The sequence below is a fragment of the Scyliorhinus canicula genome, chromosome 24, assembly GCF_902713615.1.
Source record: "Scyliorhinus canicula chromosome 24, sScyCan1.1, whole genome shotgun sequence".
NCBI lineage: Eukaryota > Metazoa > Chordata > Chondrichthyes > Carcharhiniformes > Scyliorhinidae > Scyliorhinus > Scyliorhinus canicula.
This window is the reverse complement of record NC_052169.1, coordinates 23,756,617-23,784,237: the sequence shown is the minus strand read 5'-3', so window position 1 is coordinate 23,784,237 and position 27,621 is coordinate 23,756,617. Positions and strand designations below refer to the sequence as shown.

Below are 27,621 nucleotides of genomic sequence, written 5' to 3'. Positions count from 1 at the left end.
GGTCTCTCCAATGAGGAAGGAGCTGCGCTCCGAAAGCTAGTGATTTGAAACAAACCTATTGGACTTTAACCTGGTGTTGTAAGACTTCTTACTTGTTAAAGATGGGCTGCCTTCAGTTCAAAGCAGACCCTGCCATGTTTGATTGGTGCCATTGGGTGGGGGGTGGGGGGGAACCTTCAGGAATCTTCATGATGCATGTCGATGATTATTTATGGGGTGGTAATAGCAAATTTGAAAATACTGTAATTAACCGGCTCGGAAAGGGGTTCAGGATTGGAAGTCAGGCCTCTGGTGCGTTCAAATACACTGGGTTAGAAATCGGACAAAGGGATTCTCATGTCAATCTACATCAGCACCCTTTATCAGCGATAGGGCCACAAGAAAGGATAAGGCAGCTTCTGAAACAGAAAATGAGGAACTCTGAAATTCAGTTGGGCAGCTGAATTGGTTAGCAAGACAAACAAGACCGGACGGCAGTTTGGACATTTTAAACCTAAACTGAATGATCCCAATGTTGAAGAAATTGTAACAGCAAACAAAACATTAGCAGAATTAAAATTGGAGAATTGTGTTTTGAAATTCCTCATCTTTAGGTAACATTAGATAACGAAAGCTGATTGTTTATAGTGACGCATTTAACGCTAATCTCTGTGCTGGCTTTTCACGTGCGGATGATTTTGTCAATTTTCGCGTGGGGGTGGGGAAGAAAGGGAAGACTTCCTTTCCGGTTTTTAATGGCTGAGACATCATCGGAACTAAACAAGTTGAAGTTTGGTGGGTTAGATTGGGTCGGAGTTTGGTGGGTTAGATTGGGTGGGAGTTTGGTGGGTTACATTGAGTCGGAGTTTGGTGAGTTAGATTGGGTCGGAGTTTGGTGGGTTAGATTGGGTGGGAGTTTGGTGGGTTAGATTTGGTCGGAGTTTGGGGAGTTTGCTTGAGTTGGAGTTTGGTGGGTTAGATTGGGTCAGTTTGGTGGGTTAGATTGGGTCGGAGTTTGGTGGGTTACATTGAGTCGGAGTTTGGTGAGTTAGATTGGGTCGGAGTTTGGTGGGTTAGATTGGGTGGGAGTTTGGTGGGTTAGATTGGTTTAGGGTTTGGTGGGTTAGATTGGGTTGGAGTTTGGTGGGTTAGATTGGGTCGGGAGTTTGGTGGGTTAGATTGGGTTAGGGTTTGGTGGGTTAGATTGGGTTGGAGTTTAGGGAGTTAGATTGGGTCGGAGTTTGGTGAGTTAGATTGGGTCGGAGTTTGGTGGGTTAGATTGGGTCAGTTTGGTGGGTTAGATTGGGTTGGAGTTTGGTGGGTTAGATTGGGTCGGAGTTTGGTGGGTTAGATTGGGTCGGAGTTTGGTGAGTTAGATTGGGTGGGAGTTTGGTGGGTTAGATTGGGTGGGAGTTTGGTGGGTTAGATTGGGTGGGAGTTTGGTGGGTTAGATTGGGTCGGAGTTTGGTGGGTTAGATTGGGTCGGAGTTTGGGGAGTTAGATTGGGTCGGGAGTTTGGTGGGTTAGATTGGGTCGGAGTTTGGTGGGTTAGATTGGGTTGGGGTTTGGTGGGTTACATTGGGTCGGAGTTTGGTGGGTTAGATTGGGTCAGAGTTTGGTGGGTTAGATTGGGTGGGAGTTTGGTGGGTTAGATTGGGTCGGAGTTTGGTGAGTTAGATTGGGTGGGAATTTGGTGAGTTAGATTGGGTCGGAGTTTGGTGAGTTAGATTGGGTCGGAGTTTGGTGGGTTAGATTGGGTCGGAGTTTGGTGAGTGAGTTTGGGTCGGAGTTTGGTGAGTTTAAATTGGGTCAGATTTTGGAGAGTGAGTTTGGGTCGGAGTTTGCTGGGTTAGATTTGGTTGGAGTTCGGTTGGTTAGATTTGGTCGGAGTTTGGTGAGTGAGTTTGAGTCGAGTTTGGTGGGTTAGATTGGGTGGGAGTTTGGTGAGTTAGATTGGGTCGGGAGTTTGGTGGGTTAGATTGGGTCGGAGTTTGGTGGGTTAGATTGGGTTGGGGTTTGGTGGGTTACATTGGGTCGGAGTTTGGTGGGTTAGATTGGGTCAGAGTTTGGTGGGTTAGATTGGGTGGGAGTTTGGTGGGTTAGATTGGGTCGGAGTTTGGTGAGTTAGATTGGGTGGGAATTTGGTGAGTTAGATTGGGTCGGAGTTTGGTGAGCTAGATTGGGTCGGAGTTTGGTGGGTTAGATTGGGTCGGAGTTTGGTGAGTTAGATTGGGTGGGAGTTTGGTGGGTTAGATTGGGTGGGAGTTTGGTGGGTTAGTTTGAGTCGGAGTTTGGTGGGTTAGATTGGGTCGGAGTTTGGGGAGTTAGATTGGTTCGGGAGTTTGGTGGGTTAGATTGGGTCGGAGTTTGGTGGGTTAGATTGGGTTGGGGTTTGGTGGGTTACATTGGGTCGGAGTTTGGTGGGTTAGATTGGGTCAGAGTTTGGTGGGTTAGATTGGGTGGGAGTTTGGTGGGTTAGATTGGGTCGGAGTTTGGTGAGTTAGATTGGGTGGGAATTTGGTGAGTTAGATTGGGTCGGAGTTTGGTGAGTTAGATTGGGTCGGAGTTTGGTGGGTTAGATTGGGTCGGAGTTTGGTGAGTTAGATTGGGTGGGAATTTGGTGGGTTAGATTGGGTGGGAGTTTGGTGGGTTAGATTGGGTTAGGGTTTGGTGGGTTAGATTGGGTCGGAGTTTGGTGGGTTAGATTGGGTTGGAGTTTGGTGGGTTAGATTGGGTCTGAGTTTGGTGAGTTAGATTGGGTCGGAGTTTGGTGGGTTAGTTTGAGTCGGAATTTGGTGAGTTAGATTGGGTCGGAGTTTGGTGGGTTAGATTGGGTTGGAGTTTGGTGGGTTAGATTGGGTCGGAGTTTGGTGGGTTAGATTGGGTTGGAGTTTGGTGGGTTAGATTGGGTCGGAGTTTGGTGAGTGAGTTTGGGTCGGAGTTTGGTGAGTTTAAATTGGGTCAGAGTTTGGAGAGTGAGTTTGGGTCGGAGTTTGCTGGGTTAGATTTGGTTGGAGTTCGGTTGGTTAGATTTGGTCGGAGTTTGGTGAGTGAGTTTGAGTCGGAGTTTGGTGGGTTAGATTGGGTGGGAGTTTGGTGGGTTAGATTTGGTCGGAGTTTGGTGAGTGAGTTTGATGGGTTAGATTGGGTGGGAGTTTGGTGGGTTAGATTGGGTCGGAGTTTGGTGGGTTAGATTGGGTCGGAGTTTGGTGGGTTAGATTGGGTCGGAGTTTGGTGGGTTAGATTGGGTCTGTGTTGGGTGGGTTAGATTGGGTCGGAGTTTGGTGGGTTAGATTGGGTCGGAGTTTGGTGAGTGAGTTTGTGTCGGAGTTTGGTGAGTTTAAATTGGGTCAGAGTTTGGAGAGTGAGTTTGGGTCGGAGTTTGCTGGGTTAGATTTGGTTGGAGTTCGGTTGGTTAGATTTGGTCGGAGTTTGGTGAGTGAGTTTGAGTCGGAGTTTGGTGGGTTAGATTGGGTGGGAGTTTGGTGGGTTAGATTTGGTCGGAGTTTGGTGAGTGAGTTTGATGGGTTAGATTGGGTGGGAGTTTGGTGGGTTAGATTGGGTCGGAGTTTGGTGGGTTAGATTGGGTCGGAGTTTGGTGGGTTAGATTGGGTCGGAGTTTGGTGGGTTAGATTGGGTCTGTGTTGGGTGGGGTTAGATTGGGTCTGTGTTGGGTGGGTTAGATTGGGTCGGAGTTTGGTGGGTTAGATTGGGTCGGAGTTTGGTGGGTTAGATTGGGTCGGAGTTTGGTGGGTTAGATTGGGTCTGTGTTGGGTGGGTTAGATTGGGTCGGAGTTTGGTGAGTGAGTTTGAGTCGGAGTTTGGTGAGTTTAAATTGGGTCGGAGTTTGGAGAGTGAGTTTGAGTCTGAGTTTGGTGAAAAACAGAGAAAAGCTAGATTGGGTCGGAGTTTGGTGGGTTAGATTGGGTCGGAGTTTGGTGAGTTAGATTGGGTGGGAGTTTGGTGGGTTAGATTGGGTGGGAGTTTGGTGGGTTAGTTTGAGTCGGAGTTTGGTGGGTTAGATTGGGTCGGAGTTTGGGGAGTTAGATTGGTTCGGGAGTTTGGTGGGTTAGATTGGGTCGGAGTTTGGTGGGTTAGATTGGGTTAGATTGGTTCGGAGTTTGGTGGGTTAGATTTGGTCGGAGTTTGGTGAGTGAGTTTGAGTCGGAGTTTGGTGAGTTTAAATTGGGTTGGGGTTTGGTGTGATGGGGTAGGAGAAGGGGAGTTATTCCCTGCACATCTTTTATAGTCAGCATAGTCACCTTAGTGTCGTACTGAGACTATTTCACTGTTGCATTTTCTCTCTTTCATTGTCAGTTATCTCATATCACAATGAGGAATAGAGAATTCACAAACATTGCTGATAGGTTGAAAGGTCAAGCTGGTTTTGGGATTTAACCCACCACTGCTAATCCTGTGCTTTATGAGTGGTGAAAAGGATCCTTGTTCAAATCTTCTCTAGTTTATGGTAACACAGAGTAATTATTAATAGTGGTATATTTATGTCACCGATACGAATTCTGAATTTTTGACTTTTTCTCCTAATTTGCAGGTTCTTTAGAAGTTGTATTTGTCCGAATGTGTCGAGCCTTCGATACACAGAATAATACGGTTTATTTTGACGGGAAGTATGCTGGTCCGGATATCTTCAAATCATTAGGTAAAGTGTAAACATATCTTACTCTTCCAGGATAAGCAATCACATTGAGGCAGAGCCACGTATTATCGCAGTTCTTTCAGTCAGACAAACATCACTGGGTCGGATTGCTCAAGACCCACGCAGCAGTTCTGATATTCCTTGATATTCAACTGTGGGTTTGCCTGGGATTTAACCAGGGGAGAACCCAACATTCACTTTACACTGGAAAAACTCAGCAGGTCTGGCAGCATTTGCAGAGAGAAAAACAGAGATAATGTTTCCAGTCCATCTGACTCTTCTTCAGATCTGACGAGCGGGAAAGTTGTGATGGGATTTATTTTGTTGAAGAGTGGAGGTGGAGGAGATGGAGCAAAATACAAAATCCAGGACAGCGGAGATCAGAGAGATTTGACAAATATGTCATGGGGCACAAGACAGAGAGAAGAAGCTGAAGAAGGTACTGAACCCGACAGAATCTGGTATGCTTCAATGAGAATAAGAACAGGAGGTCTTGTCATGTGAGAGTACCTTTAAGAAATGAGTGTTTTAGAAATGTACCTTTAAGAAATGAGTGTTTTAGAAATGTACCTTTAAGAAATGAGTGTTTAAGAAATGTACCTTTAAGAAATGGCTGTTTATCAGTGATGTCAGAGTGTGGGTGGAGCTGGGCTGTCTGTCAGCTTTTTACTTTTGTTTTAGGCTGTTTACTGCAGGGTGTGTTTTAGTTTAGTTTTCAGAGCTGGATAGCTGCAGTCACAGCCAGAAGGTGTATGAGTCTCTCTCTCTGTGATCTAAAGATTGTAAATCGATACTTTGGTGATTTAAAACTAATAACTGCTCTCAGTAGTGACTTTAACCTGATGTGCTTATGTTTAAAGGTTTTTGTTAAGTCTGATGGATGTTAAAAGGACAGCTTAAGGATTACTTAGTGTTGTATTATTTTGGGGTTATATTTGAATTAATGGTTGCTAAGATGTTCACTGTCTGTTCAAAAAGGTTATCTTGAGTTCATAGAATAAACATTGTTTTGCTTTAAAAAATACTTTTCCATTTCTGCTGTACCACACCTGTAGAGTGGGCCGTGTGCTCCCCATACCACAATCTATTAAAAGTTGTGGGTCAGGTGAACTCCATGATACACTTTGGGGTTCTCTGGCCCATAACAATCTCCATAGAATTCGTACGGTGCAGAAGCAAGCCATTCAGCCCATTGAGTCTGCATCAACCCTCTGAAAGAGCACCCTTCCTACGTCCACTCCCCTGCCCTATCCCTAGTAACCCCACCTAACTTGCACATCTTTGGACACCAAGGGGCAATTTAGCATGACCAATCCATGTAACCTGCACATCTTTGGATTGTGGGAGGAAACCGGAGGAAACTCTTGCAGACACGGGGAGAACATGCAATTACCACATAGACGGCCACCCAAGGCCGGAACCGAACCTGGGTCCCTGGTGCTGTGAGGCAGCAGTGCTAACCACTGGGCCATCTCCTACCCACGTTCCTACTGTGATAGTGTGTACAATATACAAAATGATTGTCCCCTCACTTCTAACCGCCATGATTCCTTTTCCTTGTCCAATAACCCCGCCAGTGTAAAATACGCGGAGCTGCCCTCAATCACCCTTCCCCCTCCCAACCCAGGCACCTGGGGAAAGGGATGGCTGGAGTCGCATGTTGATGTATCCCCTCAGGGAGGGCGGGGGGGGGGGGGGGGGGGGACTTCCACCAGATTATTTTTTCCTGAGCCCGGATAAGTCTTGATCGTTCAAAGTTTGACCCAGCTGCTTGTGTTGTTATGTGCCATTTTCAGAGCCCAGATTAATGTCTTCAATGGTGCAGCCCCCCCCCCCCCCGGGATCACTGGATAACTTCCACCCCTTCCTGCCACACAATCCTGACGGAGGCAGAGGTGAAAGACATGCCTGTCGCAATGTGAAAATGCTATTAATACATACCCAGTCCATCGGTCTCTGGGGAACATCTGTATGTTTAAGTAAGTGTATTATGGTGTAACCTTGCAGAAGGGGGGGGGGGGGGGGGGTGGGGGGACAGAGAGTGCTCGCAGGATCAGTGAGTTCTTCCCTCTGACAGTTATGGGTTGAAATGAAAAATGAGCTGAAGTAGCTGGAAAACGGTTTCCACTGATTGCAAGTCACAGGACAAAGTTACCCCGCCACGCGCAGCAGACACTAAAACTTCACTCTTCATTTTGGAAGCTTGAGTGGAGTTTTTATCTTCGGGGTTTGTGCGTGATTCGAGGCGGCGGTTCCTCATTCGCGTGAAGAATGAGCTAATGCGGTTAGGCCGCTGACCGTGTGGGCGGAATTTTAATGGGACAGATTTGTGTCCAGCTGCGTGGCGGCTGTGTTAGGAATGGGTTAACAGACCTTCCAATTAAAACTAATTTGATGTTTATTATCCAATGGAAGTCACTGATATATAAAGGGTTTTCTGAGGGAACCTGAATAAAAAATTTTATTGGGGCAGCACGGTAGCATGGTGGTTAGCATAAATGCTTCACAGCTCCAGGGTCCCAGGTTCGATTCCCGGCTGGGTCACTGTCTGTGCGGAGTCTGCACATCCTCCCCGTGTGTGCGTGGGTTTCCTCCGGGTGCTCCGGTTTCCTCCCACAGTCCAAAGATGTGCGGGTTAGGTGGATTGGCCACGCTAAATTGCCCGTAGTGTCCTAAAAGTAAGGTTAGGGGGGGGGGGGGGGGGGGTTGTTGGGTTGCGGGTATAGGGTGGAGACGTGGGTTTGAGTAGGGTGATCATTGCTCGGCACAACATCGAGGGCCGAAGGGCCTGTTCTGTGCTGTACTGTTCTATGTTCTACAGGTGGCACTGTTTGTTGGTGGAGATTTGTGTGTGAAGTTGGATGCTGCCAAAGGAGCCTTAGTGTGTTGTACAAGGTACATACTGCTACCACTGTACACTGATGGTGTATGGCTTTTTTAAATGTATGTGGTCATCGCTGGCTCGGCCAGCATTTATTGCCCATCCCTAATTGCCCCTAAGAAGGTGGTGGTGAGCTGCCTTCCTGAAGTGGTGTAGGTGCACCCACAGTGCTGATAAGGAGGGACCCAAAAGCTACAGGATGTTGATGGTGGGAGATTCGGTGATGGTAATCTAGTGAATCATAGACGGAGGCCATTTGGCCCATCGAGTCTGCACCGGCTCTTGGAAAAAGCACTCTACACCTCCACCCTATTCCTATAACCCAGTAACCTCGCCCAACACTAAGGGAAATTTAGCATGGCCAATCCACCTAACCTGCACATCTTTGGAACGTCAAGGGTTGATTTTCTCTTGATGGAGATGGTCATTGTCTGGAATTTGTGTGGCTCGGATGGTGTTTGCCTCTTATCACCACAGCCCTGAATATTTCCCAGGCCCTGCTGCATATGGACATAGACTCTGAGGAGTCACTGTTTGGTTGACTGATGCTCGCTCCAATGTATTTGGCCTGATCCTGAAGACTATCTCACTCACAATGCACGCTAATCTCTCAGACTCGGATCTGAATCCTTTAGCTCCAAATGTTTTACGCTGTAACCTGCTGGAAGTGTGAACTGATCTGCCGAGGGCAATGGAGCATTTGGAATCTCATTGAGTGATGGCATTAACAGTCTCCTTAATCAATGAGATTCAAGGATTGAGAGAGATGGAGGAAAAATCAAGGTTTTCTGTCTCATGTTTGGTACCCTAATGTGTTCCAAAGAAAATGATGCACTAAATAAAAACATGCTCAATGAAAATCAGTTTCCCAGAAATTAACATGTAATTAGGGAAGGTTACATTTCTGCCCTGAAATTTTGCATTAAAAAAATAACTGTTTGCTTTTGAACCTACCTTTCAACAAAAATCCACGTTCAAACTCTCACAAACTCTTTCTATTTACCTCCCACTCACCGCTACCCTCCCCTGACACTCCTGCCCACTGCCCTTCCTGATCCTCCCACTCACCGCTTCCAGCTATCCGTGTTACATCCTCCATCCCTCCAGTTGCCCTTACCTTGAGGCCTTACTCACAACAAAGCTTGGGAGGGGGAGGAAAGTGGAGAGCAGAGAGGTGGCAGGAGAGGGAAGTGACCAGCGAGCAGGAGATGGAGGGTTGGAGAATGATCAGGTGAGTCAGGAGGGAACACAAGAATTGTGGGAGTGAAAGAAAGAGTGAGAGGGAGCAGTAGAGCCAGCAAAGGAAGGGAGAGAGAGGGTGGTGTAAGGGAGGGAGAGAGAGGGTGGTGTATGGGGGGGAGAGAGAGGGTGGTGTATGGGGGGGGAGAGAGAGGGTAGTGTATGGGGGGGGAGAGAGAGGGTGGTGTATGGGGGGGGGGGGAGAGAAGGCGGTGTATGGGAGGGAGAGAGAGGATGGTGTATGGGAGGGAGAGAGAGGGGGTGTATGGGGGGAGAGAGAGGGTGGTGTATGGGAGGGAGAGAGAGGGTGGTGTATGGGGGGGAGAGAGAGGGTGGTGTATGGAAGGGAGAGAGAGGGTGGTGTATGGGAGGGAGGGAGAGGGCGGTGTATGGGAGGGAGAGAGAGGGTGGTGTATGGAAGGGAGAGAGATGGTGGTGTATGGGGGGAGAGAGAGGATGGTGTATGGGAGGGAGAGAGAGGGTGGTGTATGGGAGGGAGAGAGAGGGTGGTGTATGGGAGGGAGAGAGAGAGGGTGGTGTAGGGAGGGAGAGATAGGGTGTATGGGAGGGAGAGAGAGGGTGGTGTATGGGAGGGAGAGAGAGGGTGGTGTATGGGGGGAGAGAGAGGGTGGTGTATGGGGGGGAGAGAGAGGGTGGTGTATGGGAGGGAGAGAGAGGGTGGTGTATGGGGGGAGAGAGAGGGTGGTGTATGGGGGGGAGAGAGAGGGTGGTGTATGGGAGGGAGAGAGAGGGTGGTGTGCGAGAAGAAGGGAGAGGTTGGTGAGAGGGAAAGAGGGAGAGGACCCTGTGTATGGGAGAGTTGGGGGAGGGAAGCAACAGATGGGAAGATGGGAGGAGGGAGGTGGTGAGCAGGAGGAAGGGAGAGGGAGTGGAACAGAGGGAGAGGACGACATTCGGAAGAGTCGGCAGAGGGAAACAGCGAGCGGGAAGGTTGGGGAAGAGAAGTGGCCAATGATGAAGCAGCAATTCGTATTTGGAAGAGACTGAGCATATGCAGTAACTGCACTAAACCAGAAATGGAGGCAAGCCAATCAGGGTACTCCCCTGATTCACAAAACACGCTGATTCAAAAGTGCACAGTTAAAACAGCCTTACTCAAAGGATAACTCAAAGTGAACTGGACTCAACCCGTGTACAAAAAGATTTAATAAGAGATGGAAAGGGGGCAGCACGGTGGCACAGTGGTTAGCATTGCTGCCTAGGGCGCTGAGGACCCGGGTTTGAATCCCGGCCCTGGGTCCCTGTCCGTGTGGAGTTTGCACATTCTCCCCGTGTCTGCGTGGGTTTCGCCCCCACAACCCAAAGATGTGCAGGATAGATAGATTGGCCACTCTAAATTGCCCCTTAATTGGAAAAAATAATTGGGTACTCGAAATTTATAAAAAAAATAAAAAATAAAAATAAGAGAGGGAAAGAAGGACAAGGTGGAGTGAGGAGAATCTATAGTGAAGTGCTGGAAAATAGCGGAACAACTAAACAATGACTTCACAGAAGAAGATACAGAAAATCTCCCACAATACTTGGCAACTAATGGACTTGTGAGATTGAGGCAGTGAAAGACGTGAATAGTGGTGAAGAGGGAATAGTTGAAACATTGACTGGATTGATGGTTGATTAGTCCCTGGACAAGATGGGCTTCTGGAATGGTTCCTGCAGACTGAAAAGTCACAAATTGGCTGACAGGCAGAAAGCAGAGACGAGGAATGGATGGATCATTCTCCGGAGGGAAGGCTGTTACTAATGGGCTCTTGTGAGGATCCATACTAGTTCCACTGCTGTTCACAATCGGTATAAATCATAGAATCCCCACAGTGCAGAAGGAGGCCATTCGGCCCACCGAGTCTGCATCGACCCTCCGGAAGAGCAATTTAGCCTGGCCAATCCACCTAACCCGCACATCTTTGGACTGTGGGAGGAAATCGGAGAACCCGGAGGAATCCCATGCAGACACGGGAAGAATGTGCAAACTCCACACAGTCAGTCACCCAAGGCCGGAATTGAACCCGGGTCCCGGGTGTTGTGAGGCAGCAGTGCTCACCACTGTGCCGCCCAAATGATTTAGACTTGGGACCCCATTATAGTATTTCCAAATTTGCAAATGACACAAAACTGGGTGGGAATGTAATTTGCGAAGGTTAAGCGAATGGGGTGGAACATGGCAGATAGAAGATAATGTCAATAAATGCAATGTTATTTACTTAGGTAGAAAAAGCATAAAGACAGAATATTTCTTAAACAGTGAGAGGTTGGGAAGTGTTGCTGTCCAAGGGGAACTGGGTGTCCTTGTTCATGAGTAACTGAAAGCTAGCATGTTGGTAGCACGTGTTGTGGGCCAGGGTTTAGAGAACCCCAAAGTGTATCATGGAGTTCACCTGACCCACAACTTTTAATAGATTGTGGTATGGGGAGCACACGGCCCACTCTACAGGTGTGGTACAGCAGAAATGGAAAAGTATTTTTAAAAAGAAAACAATGTTTATTCTATGAACTCAAGTTAACCTTCTTGAAACATACAGTGAACATCTTAGCAACCATCAATTCAAATACAACCCCCAAAGAATACAACACTAAGTAATCCTTAATAACTTCCCAAACAACATCCAGAAGACAGAAGAAACACTTTCAACAGAAGCACATTAGGTTACATTCACTACTGAGAAAATTTATAATTCTGAATTCACCAAATGATCAAGAGATAGTCTTTTGATGGCAGAGAGAACAGCAGTACACCTGCTTTGTCTGGCTTCAGCTCCAACACTGAAAACACACGCTGCAGCAAACAGCCTAAAACAAAAGTAAAAAGCTGACAGCCCAGCTGCACCCACTCTCTGACATCACTGCAGTAGCAAACACCCATTTCTTAAAGGTACACTCACTACAAATATTTATATACACACCCATTTATCAACACACATTTCTTAAAGGTACTCTCACATGACACAAGCTATAAGGAAGGCAAATGGTATGTTGGACGTCATTGCAAGAGGATTTGCGTACAGGAGTAAAGATGTCTTGTTGCAATGGTATAGAGCCTTGGTGAGACCGCAACCTGGAGCATTGCGTACAGCATTGGCCTCCTTATCTAAGTAAGGATATACTTGACACAGGTGGGGGGGGGGGGGGGGGTGTTCAATAGATGTTCATTAGATTAATCCCTGGGTCGGCGGGGCTAAATGAGGAGAGATTGAGAATTCTCTAGAGTATTGAAGAATGAGAGGTGATCGCATTGAAACTTACAAAGTTCTCACAGGGTGTGATAGGGTGGATGTGGGTAGGATGAATCCCCTGACTGGTGAGTCTAGAACCAAGGGACACAGTCCATGTGAATGGAATTTCATTTCATTTCATTTCAGTCTCCGAATAAGGGACAGACTGTGAAGAGGAGGAATTTCTTGCAATTGGTTCCAGATTTCACCCTCTATTTCTGTTTCTCTCTTCCGACAAAAAGGAAAATTAAGAACAAAAACATTTAAAATGTACCATTTAAAAAATCTCCAAGAAAAAATTATTGACCGACAGAATGAGATTGTTGCTTTTGTGTGTGATACAGTTTGCTTGCTCTGTTACTTGCTTGCTACTGTTTCAATAAGTAACACATTGTTAAAAAGATGCTTACGCCATTAAATTCCAGATTTAACTTTCCGCAGTGGGTTTAATGGACAATTAATGTTAATGAAAAGGGGAGCGCTAAGGCGGAGATGACCTTTGTGTGAAGAAAATGACGGGGCCGCATAAATCAGCCAGCATAAATCATGGGTTCTACAATAACGCATTCTAGTCTGATGACTCTATCATGAATGTAAAATGTTTGATAAACTATTATGCGGTTTGAAGCAGGCTTTCTTTGCATTGGACAGGCTCCAAATCTTTGCGAACTATTTGAAATACGAGTTACATGTTGAATTATATGTTTCACTAATGATGAAGTTCAAACATTTTCATTTGGGATAAAAATTGATGTGCTAATTGTTTGTTCGTCCCTTTTCCTGGCAGGTTGTGATGATTTGATCAACTCCATCTTTGAATTTGGTAAAAATTTGTGCGCATTGCACCTAGTTGAGGATGAGATTGCCTTGTTTTCTGCGTATGTGCTGATTTCGGCAGGTGAGCCCCACAGGAAACTCATTTAATGTCCTTTCTCGGCCAGTTTTTCCCCTACTTTACTCCCTACCGTCCATTGCCGTCGCGCTTTGTGTCATGTTCAGTGATTCGTTTGGATTGATTGTGTGAGTCTGCTTACTTTTGATGCTCACTGTGCTTGACTGGTTAAGCCTGGGTGAGGACTCTGAGAAAAGCAAACAAAGCTGCAGAAAGAGCTGCAAGATCGAGAAACGGAGTAACCGCTTTTGACCTACTATAGCCTGTCACACACATGGAAATTAGCGCCGTCTCTACCAAGCGCTGAGATACAAAAGATACAACACCTTGTTTGCCAAATGCGACTCTGCAAGATTATGTGAGGGAGTAATGCCGATCAGATATCCTGGTGAGGTCGGAATTGACGATTCACTGCTATTCTGAACATTTGCCATTCCTTTCAACTGTTGGAAAACCAACACTGCCACCATGGCACGGTGGCTTCCGTTCCGAGTTCTCTGAAAACTCAATTCTTCAACGGAAATAGACAGCGGAATGCCCGAACCAGAATGGCGGGCATGGGACTCACTGTGCCACCCTTCCACCAGCTGCACGCCTCTGTCTTGTTTCCCCATGAGATCCACACCTGGGATGGTCAACACCTGGCTTCACAGAGTTGTTGCATTCTAGGGCAGCACGGTGGCGCAGTGGGTTAGCCCTGCGGCCACACGGCGCTGAGGTCCCAGGTTCAATCCCGGCTCTGGGTCACTGCCCGTGTGGAGTTTGCACATTCTCCCCGTGTCTGCGTGGATTTCGCCCCCACAACCCAAAAGATGTGCAGGCTGGGTGGATTGGCCGAGCTAAATTTCCCCTTAATTGGCAAAAGTGAATTGGGTGCTCTAAATTTATAAAAAAACAAAATAAAAGCAAAAAAAAGCTTGTTCAAAGAGACAGCTACCCCCCCCCCCCCCCCCCCCCCCCCCCCAACCCGCCGCGTAGCGTGCTTTCCGGCGGAGGCGGCGATGGCTCGCTATTGGCCGCTGGCGTCTTGTACGGTTCGCCAGTCCCGCCATGCTATCGGTGGGACTGGAAGATACCGCAAGCGGGAAAGGGCTGTATCATCCCACCCGCACGTTGTAAACAGCGTCTTGAGTGGAGGGTACAGAGAGCAGGTTGGAGAGGTTTAGCAAGCAAAATTGCTGAGCTTCAGGCCCAGGCGGCTCAAGTCATGGCCACCAACAGATAGGAGATAGAAAGTGGAGATGGGCGAGAGGCCAGAGTTAGAGGGCAAACTTGGAGAAGCCCAGACATCTCCACGGATTGTCTGCAGCGGAGGGGATTACAGAGCCCGGTAGAGGATGAGAATTTTTAAATTGAGTGGTTGCTTGACTGAGGGGTGGCGAGCACAGAGTGATCCCAGAACCGTTTACCTCATTAATAGGCAGCCAAAGTGGGGAATTGGCTGCGGATGGACGAGGAGGTGCTGTCTTTTACGAGTAATTTGAGTCTCCAAGCTTGGAAAATGCAATCTCCGTTGCTTCACTAAATTAGTAACTTGAACCAGATAAGCCAATTAATTAACAAAATTATAATAATTGATTTATTTTTGAAATATTAACTGAGTAGCTGATTAGCTGGTTTAGCTCACTGGGCTAAATCGCTGGCTTTTAAAGCAGACCAAGCAGGCCAGCAGCACGGTTCGATTCCCGTACCAGCCTCCCCGGACAGGCTCCGGAATGTGGTGACTAGGGGCTTTTCACAGTAACGTCATTGAAGCCTACTCGTGACAATAAGCGATTTTCATTTTTCCATTTCAATAAATTAGGAAATAAGGCTAAACAGGTACGGCAGGAATGGTGCTTTTGTGACTGCAGCATGTGGAATCCATGCAGAGCCCCCTGCTGGACAACCATGTCTGCGATAAGTGCAACCAAAGCATCTTCGTCTCCGAGTTGTTGAACTGGAATCTGAGCTTCAGACATTGCGGAGCATCAGGGAGGGGGAGCTATCTAGACACTGTTCCAGGACGCAGTCATCCCTTAGGTGAGGGCGAACAGTAGAGTGGGGCAGTGGTCAGGGAGCAGGGTGTGGCTTGGAGTGAGGCAGGCATGGAGGAGCAACATGGAAGGGCCTCGGTCCCTTGGCTTTAGCCAACAGGTAGGAGGTACTTGCTACCTCATTTCCTTAGTCTCTCCACCACCTTGCCGTGGTGGGGAGACTTGGATGTTCCATTGATCCCGTGAGCAATGCCGTGGGGAGTCTTCAGCTCCTGGTAGGGTCACCCCTGGTGGTAAGGTGGGAGGGGAGGAACCAGACAGAGCACAATCCAAAACAAGTCCTCAATAATGGATCAGATAGAAGACACTCGGGTAGTATCAACGGCTGCGATGGCAGATGAAGGCTGCAGCAGTAGAGAGATCCCCGATGGTCGAGGTTCCCTTGACACTGGAACTAGACCTACTCTTTATCAAGGTTGTGTGTCTGCTGATGTGTAATGGCATAAAAGATGTCCCGCACCCGGCGTCTAGCGAGAGGGAAACAGCGATACAGAATTTCTCAGGTGGACAATCCTACTCGTTCGTGAGTGATCACCGAAGAAGGCTACTTGCTACCTGTGCTGGTGAGAAGCAGGGTGGAGGGGCAAATTGACCATGGTGCCCTGGTGCAGCAAGCCATTAAAGTTAATGGAATGAAAGTGAATTTGAGCAAAATGGGAGGGAGTATAGTCATGGGACTGAGAGCTCCGAAGGTTGTGTTACGTGTCCAGTGCTAGGTTAATGGCATCCTCTGACGTGTTGAGGTGAGCTTGGAATATGAGGGGGAGGATCCAGTCGCCATGGTCCAATTCGGAACCAATGACATCGGTAAAACCTGGAATTATGTTTTGCCGAGAGAGTTTGATTCGGTTCCAAGTGAAAAACCAAAACCCCACCAGAATCTCTCAATTTTTACCTGACCCTCATCCCAATTGGTTTAGGGGGTTGGATGTCATGGGCCTGTATGTTTGGTGCTGGTGCGGAACCTTCATGTATTGAGGGAACCCTGGGAAAACTCCGCGAATCGCCCTCACACGTCTCACTGGCCACCTGAAGACGCACTCAGTGCCGTTGACTCCTGTGTTTATTCTTTCTTTTCCTCTCCTTCTAGATCGTCTCTGGCTTCAGGAGAAAATGAAGGTTGAGAAACTGCAACAGCGAATCCAGCTGACACTCCAACATATTCTGCAGAAACATCAGAGACAGGATGGCATTCTGACCAAGGTAACCAAACTGTTCACAGGATCATAGAATTTACAGTGCTGAAGGAGGCGATTCGGCCCATCGGGTCTGCACCAGCCCTTGGAAAGAGCACCCTACCCAAGCCCACACCTACCCTGTAACCCAGTAACCCCACTTAACCTTTATGGATACTAAGGGCAATTTATCATGGCCAATCCATCTAACCTGCACATCTTTGGATTGTGGGAGGAAACCGGAGCACCCGGAGGAAACCCACGCAGACATGGGGAGAACGTGCAGACTCCGCACAGACAGTGATCCAAGCCAGGAATCGAACCTGGAACCCTGGAGCTGTGAAGCAACTGTGCCAACTACTAAGCTGCCGTGCTGAAAAAACTAGATTGCTGTTCCGAAGTTGGTCAAAGTCAGCAGGCTGAATGGCCTCTGTACTGTTCGGGAATTCAGTGGCACAGTGGTTAGTATTGTTGCCTCACAGCGCCAGCGACTCGGGTTCAATTCCGACCTTGGGTCGCTGCCTGTGTGGAGTTTGCACATTCTCCCCGTGTCTGCGTGGGTTTCCTCCGGGTGCTCCGGTTTCCTCCCACAATCCAAAGATGTGCAGGTTAGGTGGATTGGCCATGATAAATTGCCCTTAGTGTCCAAAGGTTAGGTGCGGTTATGGGGGATAGGACGGGTCACTGGCCTGGGAATGGTTCTCTTTCAGACTCCCATGGGCTGAATGGCCTCCTTCTGTACTGTAGGAATTCTATGGAACCTATGGGATTCAGGGCTCTGATTACTCAAGTGGCTGGGTCAACAAGCATACCAGGTAGCTACAGAAAGCAAAATGCAATAAAATGTTAAAAGCCAACCTCTGGAACAGAGTCTATTTTTTACAATTAGAGATAGATAGAGAAATACAGCACAGAACAGGCCCTTCGGCCCACGATGTTGTGCCGAACTTTTGTCCTAGGTTAATCATAGAATTTTGGACACTAAGGGCAATTTATCATGGCCAGTCCACCCAACCTGCACATCTTTGGACTGTGGGAGGAAACCGGAGCACCCAGAGGAAACCCACGCACACACTGGGAGGATGTGCAGACTCCACACAGACAGTGACCCAAGTCGAAATCGAACTTGGGACCCTGGAGCTGTGAAGCAATTGTGCTATCCACAATCCTACCGTGCTGCCCTTAAGAAGAAGTTAATCTACACTCCATTATTCTACCCTAATCCATGTACCTATCCAATAGCCGCTTGAAGGTCCCTAACGTTTCCAACTCAACTACTTCCACAGGCAGTGCATTCCATGCCCCCACTACTCTCTGGGTAAAGAACGTACCTCTGACATCCCCTCTATATCTTCCACCATTTATCTTAAATTTATGTCCCCTTGTAATGGTGTGTTCCACCCGGGGGAAAAGTCTCTGACTGTCTACTCTATCTATTCCCCTGACCATCTTATAAACCTCTATCAAGTCGCCCCTCATCCTTCTCCATTCTAATGAGAAAAGGCCTAGCACCCTCAACCTTTCCTCGTATGACCTATTCTCCATTCCAGGCAACATCCTGGTAAATCTCCTTTGCACCTTTTCCAAAGCTTCCACACCCTTCCTAAAATGAGGCGTCCAGAACTGCACACAGTACTCCAAATGTGGCCTGACCAAGGTTTCGTACAGCTGCATCATCACCTCACGACTCTTAAATTCAATACATTGCCAAGAACCCCACCGTTAACCCTGTATTCCGCATTCGTATTTGTCCTTCCAAAATGGACAACCTCACACTTGTCAGGGTTAAACTAAATCTGCCACTTCTCAGCCCAGCTCTGCATCCTATCTATGTCTCTTTGAAGCCGACAACAGCCCTCCTCACTATCCACAACTCCACCAATCTTCGTATCATCTGCAAATTTACTGACCCACCCTTCAACTCCCTCATCCAAGTCGTTGATGAAAATCACAAACAGCAGAGGACCCAGAACTGATCCCTGCGGTATGCCACTGATAACTGGGCTCCAGGCTGAATATCTGCCATCCACCACCACTCTGTCTTCTATCGGTTAGCCAGTTTGTTATCCAACTGGCCAAATTTCCCACTATCCCATGCCTCCTTACTTTCTGCACAAGCCTACAATGGGGAGCCTTATCAAATGCCTTACTAAAATCCATGTACACTACATCCACTGCTTCACCTTCATCCACATGCTTGGTCACCTCCTCAAAGAAGTCAATAAGACTTGTAAGGCAAGACCTACCCCTCACAAATCCGTGCTGACTATCCCTAATCAAGCAGTGTCTTTCCAGATGCTCAGAAATCCTATCCCTCAGTACCCTTTCCATTACTTTGCCTCCCACCGAAGTAAGACTAACTGGTCTGTAAATCCCAGGGTTATCCCTATTCCCTTTTTGAACAGGGGCACGACATTCGCCACTCTCCAATCCTCTGGTACCACCCCTGTTGACAGCGAGGATGAAAAGATCATTGCCAACGGCTCTGCAATTTCATTTCTTGCTTCCCATAGAATCCTTGGATATATCCCGTCAGGCCCGGGGGACTTGTCTATCCTCAAGTTTTCAAAACGTGCAACACATCTTCCTTCCTAACAAGTAGCTCCTCGAGCTTATCAGTCTGTTTCACACTGTCCTCTCCAACTATATGGCCCCTCTCATTTGTAAATACTGAAGAAAAATACTTGTTCAAGACCTATCCTATCTCTTCAGACTCAATACACAATCTCCCGCTACTGTCCTTGATCGGACCTACCCTCGCTCTAGTCATTCTCATATTTCTCACATATGTGTAAAAGGCCTTGGGGTTTTCCTTGATCCTACCTGCCAAAGATTTTTCATGCCCTCTCTTAGCTCTCCTAATCCCTTTCTTCAGTTCCCTCCTGGCTATCTTGTATCCCTCCAGCGCCCTGTCTGAACCTTGTTTCTTCAGCCTTACATAAGTCTCCTTCTTCCTCTTAACAAGACATTCAACCTCTCTTGTCAACCATGGTTCCCTCACTCGACCATCTCTTCCCTGCCTGACAGGGACATACATATCAAAGTCACGCAGTACCTGTTCCTTGAACAAGTTCCACATTTCACTTGTGTCCTTCCCTGACAGCCTATGTTCCCAACTTCTGCACTTCAATTCTTGTCTGACAGCATTGTATTTACCCTTCCCCCAATTGTAAACCTTGCCCTGTTGCACGCACCTATCCCTCTCCATAACTGAAGTGAAAGTCACAGAATTGTGGTCACTACCTCCAAAATGCTCCCCCACTAACAAATCTATCACCTGCCCTGGTTCATTACCAAGTACTAAATCCAATATGGCCTCCCCTCTGGTCGGATAATCTACATACTGTGTTAGAAAAGCTTCCTGGACACACTGCACAAACCCTACCCCATCCAAACTATTTGATCTAAAGAGTTTCCACTCAATGTTTGGGAAGTTGAAGTCGCCCATGACTACTACCCTGTGACTTCTGCACCTTTCCAAAATCTGTTTCCCAATCTGTTCCTCCACATCTCTGCTGCTATTGGGGGGCCTATAGAAAACTCCCAACAAGGTGACTGCTCCTTTCCTATTTCTGACTTCAACCCATACTACCTCAGTAGGCAGATCCTCCTCGAACTGCCTTCTGCAGCTGTTATACTATCTCTAATTAATAATGCAACTCCCCCCACCTCTTTACCATCCTCCCTAATCTTGTTGATTAATCTAATTGCATACATATGTCCAGATAAATATGCAGGTATAGGTATTTGAATCAGGACAGCCTCACAAATTAATCTCACTTGTACAGATTAGGTGCAGGAGTAGGCCACTCGGCCCCTCAAGCCTGCTACCCCATTCAGTAAAATCGTGGCTGATCTGATTGTGACCTCAACCCCCATTCCTGCCGACCCCCGATAACCTTTCACCCCCCTCTTGTTAATCAAGAATCTACCTATCTCAGCCTTAAAGGTACTCAAAGATTCTGCTTCCACTGCCTCTCGACGAAGCGAGTTCCACAGACTCACGGCCTCCTGAGAGAAAATAAATCCTCCCCATTTCTGTCTGAAATGGGCGACCCCTTACTTTTAAACAGTGCCCCCGAGTTTGAGATTCTCGCACAAGAGGAACCATCTTCTCCCCATCCACCCTGTCAATACCCCTCGGGATCTTAAAGGTTTCAAAGAACAAAGAAAAGTACAGCACAGGAACAGGCCCTTCGGCCCTCCAAGCCTGTCCCATGCTGCCCGTCTAAACTAAAATCTTCTACACTCCCTGGGTCCGTATCCCTCTATTCCCATCCGATTCATGTATTTGTCAAGATGCCCCTTAAACTTCACTATCGTCCCTGTTTCCACCACCTCCTCAAGCAGCGAGTTCCAGACACCCACTACCCTCTGTGTAAAAAAACTTGCCTCGTACATCTCCTCTTAACCTTGCCCCTCGCACCTTAAACCTATGGCCCCTAGTAATTTACCCCTCTACCCTGGGAAAAAGCCTCTCACTATCCACTCTGTCTATGCCCCTCATAATTTTGTAGACCTCTATCAGGTTGCCCCTCAACCTCCGTCGTCCCAGTGAGAACAAACCGAGTTTATTCAACCGCTCCTCATAGCTAATGCCCTCCATACCAGGCAACATCCTGGTAAATCACTTCTGCACCCCCTCTAAAGCCTCCACATCCTTTTGGTAGTGTGGTAGTATACTCTAAGTGTTGCCTAACTAAGGTTCTATACAGCCGCAACATGACTTGCCAATTGTTATACTCAATGCCCCGGCCAATGAAGGCAAGCATGTCGTATGCCTTCTTGACTACCTTCTCCACCTGTGTTGCACCTTTCTGTGACCTGTGCACCTGTACACCTAGATCTCTCTGACTGCCATGCCATCTCTCCGCCCAAGTCTCCAAACAATCTAAATCCTGCTGTATCCTCTGACAGTCCTCATCGCTATCCGCAATTCCACCAACCTTTGTGTCGTCTGCAAACTTACTAATCAGACCAGTTACATTTTCCTTCAAATCATTTATATACACTACGAACAGCGAAGGTCCCAGCACTGATCCCTGCGGAACACCACTAGTCACAGCCCTCCAATTAGACAATCACCCTTCCATTGCTACTCTCTGCCTTCTATGACCTAGCCAGTTCTGTATCCATCTTGCCAGCTCACCCCTGATCCCGTGTGACTTCACCTTTTGTACCAGTCTGCCATGAGGGACCTTGACAAAGGCCTTACTGAAGTCCATATGGGCAACATCCACTGCCCTACCTGCATCAATCATCTTTGTGACCTCTTTGAAAAACTCTATCAAGTTAGTGAGACACGACCTCCCCTTTACAAAACTGTGCTGCCTCTTGCTAATACGTCCATTTGCTTCCAAATGGGAGTAGATCCTGTCTCGAAGAATTCTCTCCAGTAATTTTCCTACTACTAACATAAGGCTCACCAGCCTGTAGTTCCCTGGATTATCCTTGCTATCCTTCTTAAACAAAGGAACAACATTGGCTATTCTCCAGTCCTCCGGGACATCACCTGAAGAAAGTGAGGATCCAAAGATTTCTGTCAAGGCCTCAGCAATTTCCTCTCTAGCCTCCTTCAGTATTCTGGGGTAGATCCCATCAGGCCCTGGGGAATTATCTACCTTAATATTTTTCAAGACGCCCAACACCTTATCTTTTTGGATCTCAATGTGACCCAGGCTATCTACAGACCCTTCTCCAGACTCAACATCCACCAATTCCTTCTCTTTGGTGATTACTGATGCAAAGTATTCATTTAGTACCTCGCTCATTTCCTCTGGCTCCACACATAGATTCCCTTGCCTGTCCTTCAGTGAGCCAACCCTTTCCCTGGCTACCCTCTTGCTTTTTATGCACGTGTAAAAAGCCTTGGGATTTTCCTCAACCCTATTTGCCAATGACTTTTCGTGACCCCTTCTAGCCCTCCTGACTCCTCGCTTAAGTCCCTTCCTACTTTCCTTATATTCCACACAGGCTTCGTCTGTTCCCAGCCTTCTAGCCCTGACAAATGCCTCCTTTTTCTTTTTGACGAGGCCTACAATATCTCTCGTTGTCCAAGGTTCCCGAAATTTGCCGTATTTATCCTTCTTCCACAGAGGAACATGCCGGTCCTGAATTCCTTTCAACTGACATTTGAAAGCCTCCCACATGTCAGATGTTGATTTACCCTCAAACATCTGTCCCCCAATCTAGGTTCGTCAATTCCTGCCTAATATTGTTATAATTAGCCTTCCCCCAATTTAGCACATTCACCCTCGGACCACTCTTATCCTTGTCCACCAGCACTTTAAAACTTACTGAATTGTGGTCACTGTTCCCAAAATACTCCCCTACTGAAACTTCTACCACCTGGCCGGGCTCATTCCCCAATACCAGGTCCAGTACAGCCCCTTCCCTAGTTGGACTATCTACATATTGTTCTAAGAAGCCCTCCTGGATGTTCCTTACAAATTCTGCCCCGTCCAAGCCTCGAGCACGAAGTGAGTCCCAGTCAATATTGGGTTTATCCCAGCCGGGTTTTCTCTGTCAGTTCAATAACGGGCCGGCTTTGTACAGTTCTTAACCATGAATGATCGAGACTCCCGCCCCCTTCTTGGGGGAGCTCGTATTTGAGAAATCCGATTGCCTTGACCTCGTAAATCTCGTCCGATTTATAACAATAGGCCATTAATCAATGAATAATCCTGCTAGCCTTTGCCTCTCTGATTGCTGGAAGGGGATTGCTGGTGGGGTGGAGGTCAGCTTCTCCACCCAGTACGTCAGTGTGGCCAAGGGGATCTCGTGGAATTTCTGTATCTCAAAAAATACACTCTGTGGTTAGCACTGTTCCTTCACAGCGCCAGGGTCCCAGGTTCGATTCCCGGCTTGGCTGTGCGGAGTCTGCACGTTCTTCCCGTGTCTGCGTGTGTTTCCCCCGGGTGCTCCGGTTTCCTCCCACATGTCCCGAAAGACGTGCTGTTAGATGAATTGGACATTCTGAATTCTCCCTCTGTGTACCCGAACAGGCGCCGGAATGTGGCGACTAGGGGCTTTTCAGAGTAACCTCATTGCAGTGTAAGCCTACTTGTGACAATGATAACGATTATCATGTTATTATAAATACACTGCGCAGTTGAGGGGTTCCACCAAAGATTCTTTTTGTACTTCAAAGAGTTGGTGACCGTTAGCTTTTAGAGGGGGGAGGCGGAAAGAGAGGTTTGTTGCTGTTGCTGTCACTGTTATTGTTTGTTTTTTTGTATAAAATTGGAAAAACTGAATAAAATATTTTGAAAGGAATCTATGAACAATCCTTTTGTTGCTTTTTGTTATCACCCGCAAGGCACTCATGGGGTAGGGATGATTCACTACCCTGTGAAACCGGCGGAGTACGGGCTCCCCCGATAAGGAGGCGGGTGACCCTTGACAACGTGCTGCGCATTTGTATTAATCGAGTTGGTCAGTCAGGTACCCTATCGAGAAGTCCCGGCCGGGAACTACTGACGTTGTGTAATTAACTTTATTCAATAAAATAAGTTTTGTTTCTTTGACCGCTCGGTGTGGATTCCTTCCCTCACAAAACAGGGGCAGAATGGTAGCATTATGGATAGCACAATCGCTTCACAGCTCCAGGGTCCCAGGTTCGATTCCTGGCTTGGGTCACTATCTGTGCGGAGTCTGCACATCCTCCCCGTGTCTGCGTGGGTTTCCTCCGGGTGCTCCGGTTTCCTCCCACAGTCCAAAGATGTGCAGGTTAGGTGGATTGGCCATGATAAATTGCCCTTAGTGTTGGGTGGGGTTACTGGGTTATGGGGATAGGGTGGAGGTGTTGACCTTGGGTAGGGTGCTCTTTACAAGAGCCGGTGCAGACTCGATGGGCCGAATGGCCTCCTTCTGCACTGTAAATTCTATGAAATACGAAAAAACGTATTTTCTATCCTTTGCTTCCTCTGACTTCTGGACTCACTGATTCCTTCCATTTCCTTTTTTGCCTTGCTTCATTCTGAATTGATGCTCTGGTCCCCTCCCCCCCAGTCAGCCTAGTTTAGCCTCACCTCGAACAGTTCAATGGTGTAAATTATGATCCCTCCAACAGGAGGATTGGTAGTCAGACGGCAGAGTTAACCCCCTTAGAAAAATAGACAGGGAGGAAAAGAAGGATTTTATTTTTTGTCACTCAGTAAATTGATGTGATTTAGAATGTGTGGCCTGAAAAAGGGTGGGAGAAGAAGATTTATCAAAGTGTGTGGAGTTTGCACGTTCTCCCCGTACCTGCGTGGGTTTCCCCTGCGTGCTTCGGTTCTCTTCCCCCCCCCCACACGCTCCAAAGGTGTGCAGGTTAGGTGGATTGAACATTATCAATTGTCCCTCAGTGTCCAAAGGTTAGGTGGGATTACAGGACTGTGGGGATTGGGCGGGAGATTGGGTGTTCTCTCAGGAGGTTGGTGCAGACTCGATGGGCCAAACGGCCTCCTTCTGCGCTGTAGGGATTCTATGAATAATTTTCAGAAGAAAACTGGATATCGGACAAAAATGGAACATTCTCAAGGCTAAAGTGAAATCAGGAGAGTGAGATTGAACGGATTGCACTTTTCAAAGTACCGACATGGAGATGAAGGGCCGAATGGCCTCCCCTTGCACGCTACAATTCCAAAGGTGGTACAAAAAGTGACCCACCCACCTCAGTCTCCCTCAGTGATGGGGGCACGCCAGTCGCTGTTGTGCGAGAAGGCTTTGTTCTGAAGTGCTTGGCTTGCACCCTTGCAAACGTTTGCTAATCGTTTTCACCTTGTCTTTCCAGCTCCTGTCTAAGGTGTCCACATTACGAACTCTGTGTAATCGGCACATTGAGAAGCTGTCGTCGTTCAAAGCAATACACCCGGACATTGTACGGGTACATTTCCCTCCCCTGTACAAGGAGCTGTTCAGCTCTGAGTTTGAGCAGATGATGCCAGCGGATGGTTAAACACTGCCAGCGGAGGAGATGGGACCCTGGAAGTACCTGCATCAAATGCTTGAAGCGACTTCATGTTTTCTGCCGCTGCGTTGCAGGTTGCCGTGCACAGCCCAAGGGATTAAAGAGGCGACACATTTTCTTTCTGGGGGATGGGAGTTTAGGGGACGGGGGCAAGGGGCAGATTAATATTAGTTTCTTAGTGAAAGTTGAACTTCTTTTTCTCATGCATTTAGTTTGTGTAGAGCACAGCGTACAGTGACATTATAATGCTGAGAAGTTGATGTAGAGCAAATCTTTTACAGGGTATATAGAATAAATACAGTGAGTATAACTATTATTGCCAGTATATCATTTTACACTTGATGTGCTGTGAGACAATATATGAATCTGCAATTTAAGCACTTTTTTCTCAATTTGTAAATGATATGTTGTATTTATTAGTTCCGTTAATAGGATGTGCACAAGAAATCCAAGTTTATTGATTGAGGAGGGGAGGTTCGGAGTTGTAGATGCTGCTGTTTAGGTTGATGTTAGTGTTTGGTAGGAATGCCCACATACTTCGTCTGATTGACAAACTGACTCCAATTTCCATAGTCTGTGTGGCTGGTTAACGTGTCACTGACACAGAATAAGAATAGTAATGGTGAGAGGTTATGGAATCAAATGATTTATAAAATGCGAAGCCTTGTCTGGACCACTTTAGAGAGAGAGTTCTATTTTTATAAACCAGGTGTGAACATTTGGAAGCACTTAGAATATTCCTGCAATAAAAAGAGATGTGATTCGTGTCGGACAGACGTTTTTTTTTTGTAAGGTGCTTCAACCACAGAAAGAAGTGTTATTTTCTAAAAAAAAAAGCTTGGTATTATTTTCTTGCGAGAATATGTCTGATGCGGTCTAGTGAGATCCTTTCAATTGATGTGCCACCGTGTAAGTCTCTGCTAACAAGTAAAGCAAATCTTTTTAACCTTGAAATGGAGGTTTCCCTTGTGGAACGACATTCCAAAAAAACGAACACGCAAAAATGTAGAAATGTCGAAAATAAATGTTAGTGTGTGTTTAAGTGTATGTCTGCGTGTGTGTTGCTGTGTGCGTGTTTAAGTGTATGTCTGCGTGTGTGTTGCTGTGTGCGTGTTTAAGTGTATGTTTGCGTGTGTGTGGCTGTGTGCGTGTTTATGTGTATGTCTGCCGTGTGTGTTTATGCCTGTGTGTGTTTGTGTTTTTCTGTGTGTTTGTATGTGTGTCTATGTCTGTGTGTGATTATGTGTATGGGTATGTGTGTCTGCGTGTGTTTCCATGCCTGTGTGTGTGTCTGTGTATGTGCCGATAGGCGTATCTGTGTGTGTGGTTACGTGTGTGTGTGTGTTTATGCCAGTGGGTGTGTCTGTGCATGTTTCTGCGTGTGCATCTGCTTGTCTGATATGTGTGTGATGTGTGCTTGTGTGTCTGTGTGTGTGTTTATGCCTGTGTGTGTGTCCGCGTGTGTGATATGTGTGTGTCTGAGTGTCTGAGTGTGTGTGTTTGTGTCCGCGTGTGTGATATGTGTGTGCCTGAGTGTCTGTGAGTGTCTGAGTGTGTGTGTGTGTGTCCGCGTGTGTGATATGTGTGTGTCCGCGTGTGTGATATGTGTGTGTCTGAGTGTCTGAGTGTGTGTGTTTGTGTCCGCGTGTGTGATATGTGTGTGCCTGAGTGTCTGTGAGTGTGTGTGTGTGTGTCCGCGTGTGTGATATGTGCGTGTCTGAGTGTGTGTGTGTGTCCGTGTATGTGATGTGTGTGTGTCTGAGTGTGTGTGTGTGTGTCCGCGTGTGTGTTTATGCGGGTGCGCGTGTGAATAGTAAGTCTGTCACTGTTGCTTTTTGCACATTTACTTCATTCCTTGGTAGTGCAATATGTACAAAGGGCAGTTGCTGGTGTACATTTAACCCCCTCAGGGAAGATTTAAAAAAAAAATGTTTGTACAGTCTCTTATTCTGCTTAAGGGTTGTTGACTAGATCGTGTGTAATGTCTGTGTGTGAGGCAGTCAGTCTAGCTCTGATCCGGGAGTCAGTGCGGTTCTTGGGAGTCAGTCTGGATCCTGAATTAATCCTGGTCCGGCTGTGATGCTGACCCTCCGATCCTGGAGCCAGCCTGGATCACGCAGTCAGGCCACTGTTTGTTTGTAGTGTTCCAAAACGACCAGCCGTAAAGGCGCCTGACGGTCGCTGTTACTGTGAAGGACAATCCAGCATTCTGATTAAAGTGGTAAGAATCCTCGGAGGCAGATCCTGGAGGTCAGATGGAGGGTTTGAAATTTTAGCTCAGGGATAATTTAGATTATAATGGAGGTATGGAATGGTCAGTATTTCATGTAGCAGTGAACGCAGCAATGATATTCAGGTCCTAACGAGTTAAAACTGACTTTACAATAATATTTGTCGTATTTACAATTTAAGGTGATTTAATGGGCAGTGTTTGGAGGCTGCTAGTTATATACAGACAGTTTTGTTTTTATTGAGAGAGAGCTGATGGAGGAGACCTCTATGGAATACTGGCCAACCCTGGATTCACCGCAACACTCAAGACTCCTTGATCTTTTATTTAATCATTCCCACCTCTCCGAATG

General features: G+C 47.2%; 1 protein-coding gene across 1 annotated transcript in view; it reads left to right on the top strand.

Moving 5' to 3' along the window:
* Positions 1-26,081, top strand: part of roraa (RAR-related orphan receptor A, paralog a) — a 188,952-nt gene extending 162,871 nt beyond the window's left edge. The window contains exons 7-10 of the mRNA XM_038784318.1: positions 4,532-4,639; positions 12,771-12,881; positions 16,002-16,114; positions 24,863-26,081. Coding sequence (XP_038640246.1) covers positions 4,532-4,639; positions 12,771-12,881; positions 16,002-16,114; positions 24,863-25,027 — 497 coding nt within the window. The 3' untranslated portion in view covers positions 25,028-26,081. The remainder of the gene's footprint in view (positions 1-4,531; positions 4,640-12,770; positions 12,882-16,001; positions 16,115-24,862) is intronic.
* The last annotated feature ends 1,540 nt before the right edge of the window (positions 26,082-27,621 follow it).